At 39.3% G+C, this 8,570-nt stretch overlaps 1 protein-coding gene across 1 annotated transcript; it reads right to left on the bottom strand.

Annotated features, from left to right (window-relative positions):
- Positions 1 to 5,325: 5,325 nt before the first annotated feature.
- Positions 5,326 to 7,802, bottom strand: LOC311300171 (uncharacterized protein; the record flags this gene model as incomplete). Its single annotated transcript, XM_084424304.1, has 6 exons — positions 5,326 to 5,825; positions 5,923 to 5,982; positions 6,083 to 6,328; positions 6,860 to 7,147; positions 7,614 to 7,663; positions 7,759 to 7,802. 6 exons carry the CDS (start codon positions 7,800 to 7,802, stop codon positions 5,704 to 5,706), a joined length of 810 nt encoding a protein of 269 aa, XP_084280430.1. The 3' UTR covers positions 5,326 to 5,703.
- Between the last annotated feature and the right edge of the window lie 768 nt (positions 7,803 to 8,570).

Here is an 8,570-nt window from a genome sequence, read left to right as displayed (position 1 = left end):
GAGTCTGAACTGGGTATGACTGTGTTCCATCAGATCAATGCCAGAAGCTGTGAATGCTCCAAACACTTGATAGCGTTTCTCTGGTTTACCTCTTGGAGAGATATCAAAGGTGACTCTTGAGCCATTGAGGTGAGTAGTGTCTGGTCAGACTGTACGAAGTGCCAGAGTCTCAGGTTCACCTTTAAGCTGGAGCTGCTGGACAGCAGTAGGTAGGATCATGGTGCGCTGTGCTCCGTCATCTAATATTGCATAAGTCTCTATTGTCTTTGATTTGTGGTGCAGCAGCACAGGCACCACTTTCAGAAGGACTCTGCCAGATGCAATGGATGGCAAGAGGTAGATGCGGCTCTCCGAGGTAGCTGATGATGTATCGGTTGCATGACTTCGGGCCACATCATGAAGCACTTGAAGGTGAATACCACCACAAGTCAGTGCAGGGTTTCTTCATATTACAGGTCTCAGGCGCATGGCAACAGGCACATTTCAAGCAGGGCTTTCCATCTGAAATCCACTTACAAAGATCAGCCACTGACTGTTCTTTAATACTACTGCATCGAATGATGTAGTGGTCTTTGCTGCCACAGAAAAGGCAGTTGACTTTGAGGGGGGTCTTCTTCCAAGACACCTTAGGACTGGGGGATGCTTTATCCTCAGTAGGTGCTGCATCATGATACAAGGCTGTACTTTGGCTTTTTGGTTTAGCTGCACTCTTCTCCTTTGAACCACTGGGATCTCTTTCATACTGGTAGTGTTGCACTAACCTACTAGACAATCTCTGTTGCTGAGCTTTGACGTGGAGCCACCCTGTGAAGTATTGTAGGTTGTACTGGTTAATACTGGGGGAGTTGAGCTTCCCTTGTAGCTGGAGAAACTCTATGAAACCATCTCGCAAGTACTTGGGCAGCTTACTAAGCAAACGATCCACATGCGAGCAGCAGTTCAACTCCATCCCTCTGGGTCCCTCCAACGATAACAGCATGCTCACTAAGAGGTGGACATGGAGAGCAAAACTATGAAAACTGCGTGCATTGTTTGGTTTTACCTCTGGTGCTGTGAGGATTGCTGCTAATTCGCTCTGTGCCAGCTGATCGGGTTGGCCATATTGTAACTGAAGAGCTTGCATAGCTGCAGAGTACGGGTATGGATGATGGCGGCAGGACTGGCCAATCATTTGTGCCTCAGGCAATTTAAGGTGTTCCAGCAAGATGTGATACTTGTATTTCTCATCTAGCTCTGCATGAGGTTCCAGAAGATTGTCCAGAGCTAACTTCAGGTTAGCGATTTCCCTTTCGTTGTAATTTACAAAATCGAGAATCTTTGGCTGGGGGGCAAAGGGCGGTGAGGCACCAAGTATTCTGGTCGCTTCAGTGGCTGGCTCAATGGCTGTAGAGAAGTGTCTGTGAGAGCGGGAATGTTCGTGGCAGGAACTGAAGCACTGTGCAGGGTTTGAGGCACTGACACTACTGGAGGCATCGTAGTATAGTGAGGAACTGAAAAACTGGGTGCAGGTGGAGCCGCGACAGGTTGTCGTGGAGAAGGTGCCACTGTTGTATAGATGTAAGGCACTCTGGGATGCTGGAAGGTTGGCGTAGGAGCTGCTAGCTGTGGCTGCACCTGAGGCTGAATGGCAGTTCCAGCATCATCATAAGGGCAAAACTGTGTGTTAAGCAGTAGTGGCACAGTATCTGCTCTTGTGTCATGCTGGTGTTGGCGCACGGCGGCAGGTAACGTACCAGACGAAATTGGTGTGTACAAAGGGAGTGAAGTGACTGGCTGTATTGGTACGAATACATGAGGATATGACCTTTCCAACGTGATGACGTAATACGTGGCGCATCTCAGAGATGGTACAAGACGGGCATTTGTGGTTAACCCTCTGGGGTCTGAGCTGTTTTCTGGGCCCTGGAGGTGTTCTGACATGCTCTGACATTTGTGCTTATTTCTGTTACTTGTGACATTTTCATGGCTAAAGTCTAATTACACTGTATTCAGCACAAACTCTGCTACAATAATATATCAACAGCATGTGTGTAAAAGTTTGTAGTTTTGAGATAATGACATTTATGCGTGGTTTGTGAAAATACAAAAAAATATTCTCACTGAAATAAGGTCATGAAACCCATACTGATTATTTCTTAACAAGACTTTTGAAAATTGTATGACGTAGCCTAGAATATTTGCTCTAAAACTATGTGAAAATCACCCTGACTGCTCATTCAGAGAAGACAATATATTGATTTAAAATTTTTACGACGTGTTTTGTGTGAAAAAGCAATATGCGAAGGGGCGGATCATCTCATTAGTATGTAAGGCTTTTTACACCTGAGAAAGACAAAGACACACCCTAATGGCCCTATTAGGAGCTTATCAGGGCCCATCATTCTGACCAACCTTCCACAAAGAATGAGGAGATTAAAAAAAGAATGGCTTTTAAAATTGTTTGGATTTATTTACAACATAATCCAAAGATACACAACAAAAAAAAAAAAAAACACTTATTGATAACAATGATCCAAAGAAAGAGACCTTTGTGCCATTCCTAAAAACATTGTACATACCTTTCATTTCCAAGGTGTTTGATTTTCACTTTACCATGTTCATGTACAGAGACATGTACTGTGAATGTTGAAGTCAGCAGGACTCAGTGGCATCTGGGCCCTGAAAAAAAAGAAAAAAAGAAAAAAGTGAACATACTGATATCAAGAGAAGGCCTGCACGATTTTGGGAATACATTTGAGATTTTTCTGGTTAAAATTGCTTTTTAAAATTCACAGAATACACACACACACTCACACAAATGTTTCCAACAATATATTATATAATGAACACAGGTTTGTTGTGCCTTGTAGGTATAGGCTATGCGCAGTGCTGCATAAAATAATAACAATATAGCAGCCTATATACATTTTCAAAAAGATTTCAGTAACAACTAAGCTAGAGAAAAATATATTGATTATCATGTTACTTCAAATGTTTCCATTCGTTATGATGATATGAAATGAGATAATAGTAAAACATGAAGCCGTTTGGAGCGTTTTGCTTTTCCAAAATATGATGCATTCAAACGCGATCGCGTTTAAAAATATGATACATTCAAACGCGATCGCGCTCAAATATAATTATGGTTAGGCCTACCATATACATATCTACGTTTGAGCAGATATCCACAAACACAGTAACAGTAAACACGGGTCTAAATATTATAATATTCACCATATATCTAGCAACAGTTCAACTGCAATGTGAAATTTATGCAACAATAACAAACTAATATGTAAGAATTTCTTACCTTATCTTTCTTGTCTTGAAATCGCATTCTTCTTCTGGGGTAAAGCCAATGTAAACTCACGTCTTTCAAACTCGACGAAAAGCAGAGACCGATGAAGTGTTTTGTTTTTGAGGTAACGAGCGCGTTCGCGTTCCATGTGGAGATTTGCATGTGAATATCTTTTGCGCGAGTAGGCGTGGCCAAATTAAAAATAATTAGGAAGCGTTTGAGAAGCTGGACATCTTGTTGGTTTTATACAAATTACTTAAACAGAAAATATTTGTTTTCAGTTTGAATCCGATCATTTAAAAGTACACACTTAAATGTTTATAAAGGTATATGGCTCATAAATGTGTGACAAGTATTCGCTGAGTTTTGTTTCAGTTTATAGACGTGCTCAAGAAAAAAAAGTTCACCGCGACGGAGAGGCAGAACGCACACCCTGTTTATTTTCTTTATGTTTCAAAAGCACAATGTTTTGATTTGATTGTAAGTGGACACATACAAAAGTAGAAATATCACAGATTCTTTTTTTATATTTATTTTTTCTGTATGACCATAAATGACGGAGTAATTTAAGTTTAAAGTGCTACAATGTAAAAAAAGTCCAGCAAAACGCGGGGGCGCGTTTGCCGACCTCAGAGGGTTAAAAAGTATATATATATATATTATTTTATTTTATTTTTAGAAAATGACAGATCGTTTCGCTAGATAAGACCTTATTTCTCGACTGGGATCGTGTCGAGACTTTGAAACTGCATTGAAACGGACATTTGAACCTTCTTTGAACATTGGAATAGTTGGTTGCCATTGAAGTCCATTCTGTGTAGAAAAATCCTGGAATGTTTTCCTCAAAAACCTTAGTGAACTAATCCTTTAATGGCTGCAACAGAGGGCAGGCTGAGTAATGAATGAAGAAAAAAGGGCTCTATTTAATACAGGCACTGGCAGTAATAAATGAAAACCAGTGAAGGATATTATCCCACAGAGAAATGCACTTCAAGGTAATAACAAGTAAACATGAACAATATGAGCTGCGATGCTAGCGGGATAATCCGCTCTTTAAGCAGGATCAAATTACACTTAGAAAGATCGCTAAACATCAACTACATCACAAACATGGTCTAACTAACCGCAGTTGGGATACAGTGTGACAATCTGTGTTATTAACAATATACATAGAAGGAAAACATATTTTGTCACAAACTTTATCTTGCACAAACACTGCACATGAATGTGTGCACGCGATATGCTCACTCAACTGGAGTAGCTTAGTGAATAGGCAATTACACTGAGTCCGTACGTGCTGAGAATGCTGCACTACATTATTTGCGTACAACGCAACTTAAAACGTCACACACGTAGCCAACAGGCCTTTTAGAAGTAAAACATAGTTTAAAATCATTCTTTTATTTATGTAAACTGTTATTGTGAACATGCACTGTATTTATGATTAGGACTCATAATGAAGATTTACGGTTTTACTTCATCTGCCGTTTGATAGGCTATATGCGTCAGTTTCACTAAACAGCCCAACGCACTCGCTGGCGCGGTCATTCGTCCAAGAAGGGATGGATATTTGCATCAAGTGATAAGCTTGGTGAGTGAAATTATATTTGTATTATCTTACTGTAGGGGAGAGCGGGGCACAACTTAACACTTTTTGACTTTGCCAGTTTGTGTAAATCTACTTAGTGTTCAGAGTATTTATTTTTTCCCACATCAGTTTCACACGTCTAGTATAATTATGTGGTTATAGTATATACTTATATACTGATATACCCCGAAAGAATGGAAGTGAAATGTGACAACATGCCCCATGTGGGGTACACTAACAAGTGAGGGGCATATTATAACATGACCATATGACAGCTTAAAATGCTATCTGATCTAATAAAAAAAATGTACAAGAAAAACTAAAATATTTTCTCAATAAAATACAATTATTAACTTTTTCATATAAAATAATGCCATTTTTTAATAATTAAAAAAATATATTTTTGTCAAAATAAGATTTTGACAACGAACACACTGGAAACACAGCTATACAACATAGTTAAAAACATAATAAATTGAAACAAAATTTGTGCGTAACCATATCCAGTCTCTGGTGTCGCCAGTTATGCGGTCTTTCCAGCTCTTAAAGCTACAATATGTCATTTTTTCGCCACCAGCGGTCGCATTTACAATAACAAAGACGAAGCTTGATGACGCTATGAAGGAGAGTGGGACGATGGGAGATGTCGTTTTCACCATCCATAGATGTATAGAATTCACAAATGTTTACGGTTTTTAGGATTTTCTGTACTAGCCAATCTATAATCGTGAACCATGATGACTGAACAAGAAACCTCTAGAGACTGAACTCAAAAACTACGACACTAGTTTCACCATGATCCACAGACCCTTGGCAGACCGTCTTCTGATCCCTGAACTCAGTCCCGTACCCCCCTCGAGTAATCTCTGTGCCGACGTCTGTATATCACGACAGCAGTCAGAACCACCAGAACCAGCAGAACTGGAACCACAGTCAGTCCAACCGGCAACATCCAATAATCTACAGGTAAAGGGAAAGAAAGAATTTTTTTTTCCAATATTTTAAATTCACTGTTTAATAACTCCTGTAAAGCTCTCATGTCTCATGTTTTACTCACTTCGATGTTCAGTGTCGTCAGGTTTGTCTTCATCTGTGTCGATCAGATTTCCCTTCCAGTCTAGAACAGTTTTGTGCAGAATATTGAAAGGTTAGTCGTGCAGTTTAGGATTAATTTACTGATTAAACATAATATCTCTCCTCATCTGATCTTCTCTCACCTGTGACTGAGACTGTGATCAAGGTTTCATTATTAGAGTCCAGAACTCTGTATGTTTCAGTGTCATTGGCTGTAAACCTATTAATGATCAGAGTCTCGTCACTGACGGTCAGTCGATCACTGTTGATCCCGTGACCTCTCGTCCACACCTCTGTCCAGCCTTCACTAGAGTTTCTCTCCACTTTATCAGCCTTTGACAACAAAACATCCAACTTCAGATCCTCTCCTTTCTGCACAGAGATCTCATCTGAGGAGGAACACACACATTCAGCATTAATCATTATTATAATAGTGTCATTTAATCAAGGCCATAATCACATATAGGATTGAGGGACCAGATGTAAACATTTATTATTTAGATAAAATCAGCCATTGGAAAAACCCAATCCAATCTGAATATTAAACTTGCATGCAATTCCTGTCGTGTGTTTTCTTCTCAGCGAGCAGTAATGACCACTGACGACTTGAATTAAAATAAAACGAACTGTTTCCTTAAGTTTATGAACAGGATTACACATGGATACAGCGCACACACATGGAATCAAATCTCATTTCTCTTCTCTCTTTTTTCTTTCCGCGCACTCTCGCCCACTACACTGCATTATGGGTAGACTTTTCTTAAAGCTGAACAACCTTATAAATGACAATATAAACTGTTTATGTTATTATTAAAGATAATTAATTAAACATTTCTATTCTAATAAATTCACAACAATACCAACACTATTAGAGGAAATCCAGAAACACATGATGATGGTTTGATCAGTTTTGACTTTACCATGAATATGAAGATGATACTCCAGGATCTCTCGCTTCACTTCTGTCTGATCATTAGTGTAACGGACTCTTAAAATGTATTTCCCAGCGTCCCTGTAGATCAGATCCTTGATGACGACGTCACATGATCCTTCTTTAAACACTCGACCACTGCAGTTTTTCTTCTCACACACACGGATGATTTTAGACCGACTGATTAAACTGATCTCCACAATCTCTCTGTCCTCAGATCCACATGATAGAGAGACGTTTCCTCCCTTTATTCCTGACACTGCTTTAGTGGAGGATCCTGCAAATACACACAGGAATATTCACTCAATACAAAGTATTAAACAGAAAAATAGATGGTGTTTGTCTCTATTTTCTTGAATCAATATGATCTTAAATATTCTAGTACAGTTATTTTAGTGAACTGGATTAAAAAATAAAATAAATGAAGGCAAAAAGTAGCCAAAAATATTAGAAGTGGCACATTACAAATGTTTAAAATGTTGATGACAGTATAAACCTAGAGATGTGTCAGAGCAGTTTTAGTGAAGTCCTGAACTCCTTTATTAATCAATGAACCAGAATAAACCAGTGATCTCAGTGTGTTATTGATGTAATATGATGGGAAATTTACACCATCAATCCACAAATACCCACCAAATCAATGAGTGGCAACAACAGAAAAACCAAGTTATATAAAAAATAAAAATAAAATAAGAATAGAAAAATATTACACTTAATAACACATAAACCAAAATGATACTGACCGCTATAACCGATAAAGCACAACAGCAGCAGCAGAAGAAGAAGATTCTTCCTGATGAGAAAACAGAAGGTTTGTTAGACAGATACACTGTCTAAGCTGTTTTTCTGCATGTTTGGTCTGAGTTTGTTGCAGTTTCACTGTGTGACCAGCAGGAGTCGCCAGCGTGTGGGGATTCCAAACACTGAATCATTTTGCGAACCAATTGTTTCGAAACTTTGAAAAGCTTCTTTTCTCCCATCACTACAGGACACTACTAAATACAACTAACATGCTTTTTTTTTACAACTGCACAAAACGTGCATAATAATTTAAAAAAGTTACAAGGTAAACAATTGTAGTTTAGAAATAAGCGCGACGCTGAAACATTATCTTTATGAAATAATCCATCAAACGTGCTGTTGACGTGAACAAACCATCTCAGTTGCACACGCAGTCGCGCAAATGCATGTTTACTCCGCTTTCGGAAAACAAAATCAACACTGTAAATCAACCAACAACAGCCCCGACACATTTCCTAACAGTCATGTTAACGTTAGTAGTTAGTTATTCCTGCTGTAAGGAAATATTCATGGGTTAGTCACGTAACATCACCTTCACAAAATGATTCCTTTAAAAATATACCAGAGCCAAATGACGTCCAGCTCCACCTCTGTGGACCTAATGGGTGCAGCTGGGAGCTGGGACTCAGCACTTCAGCACCACCACCACACCGGGATGGACACAAACGAAGCGAACGCCGCAAGCGAGCGACAGTGCCCGAGAGAGACTAGCCCTAGGTCTCAATGTCCATTCCATCCATCCTAAACAATGTGTGAGATTAAAATACGTGTATCCCAAAGCATAGTAGGCTATGTTGAAAGGAGTGTGCCAGAAGTCGATTATCTTATCTACTATTTCGGGTGGATTTTCGAAGTGTGGATCCGTGCTCACTATAACAGCTAATATTGCCCACAACCCA

The sequence above is a fragment of the Rutilus rutilus genome (genome assembly GCF_951802725.1).
Source record: "Rutilus rutilus genome assembly, chromosome: 11".
In the NCBI taxonomy this organism is placed as follows: domain Eukaryota; kingdom Metazoa; phylum Chordata; class Actinopteri; order Cypriniformes; family Leuciscidae; genus Rutilus; species Rutilus rutilus.
The sequence above is the reverse complement of the archived record's forward strand: the minus strand, read 5'-3'. Positions and strand labels throughout refer to the sequence as shown.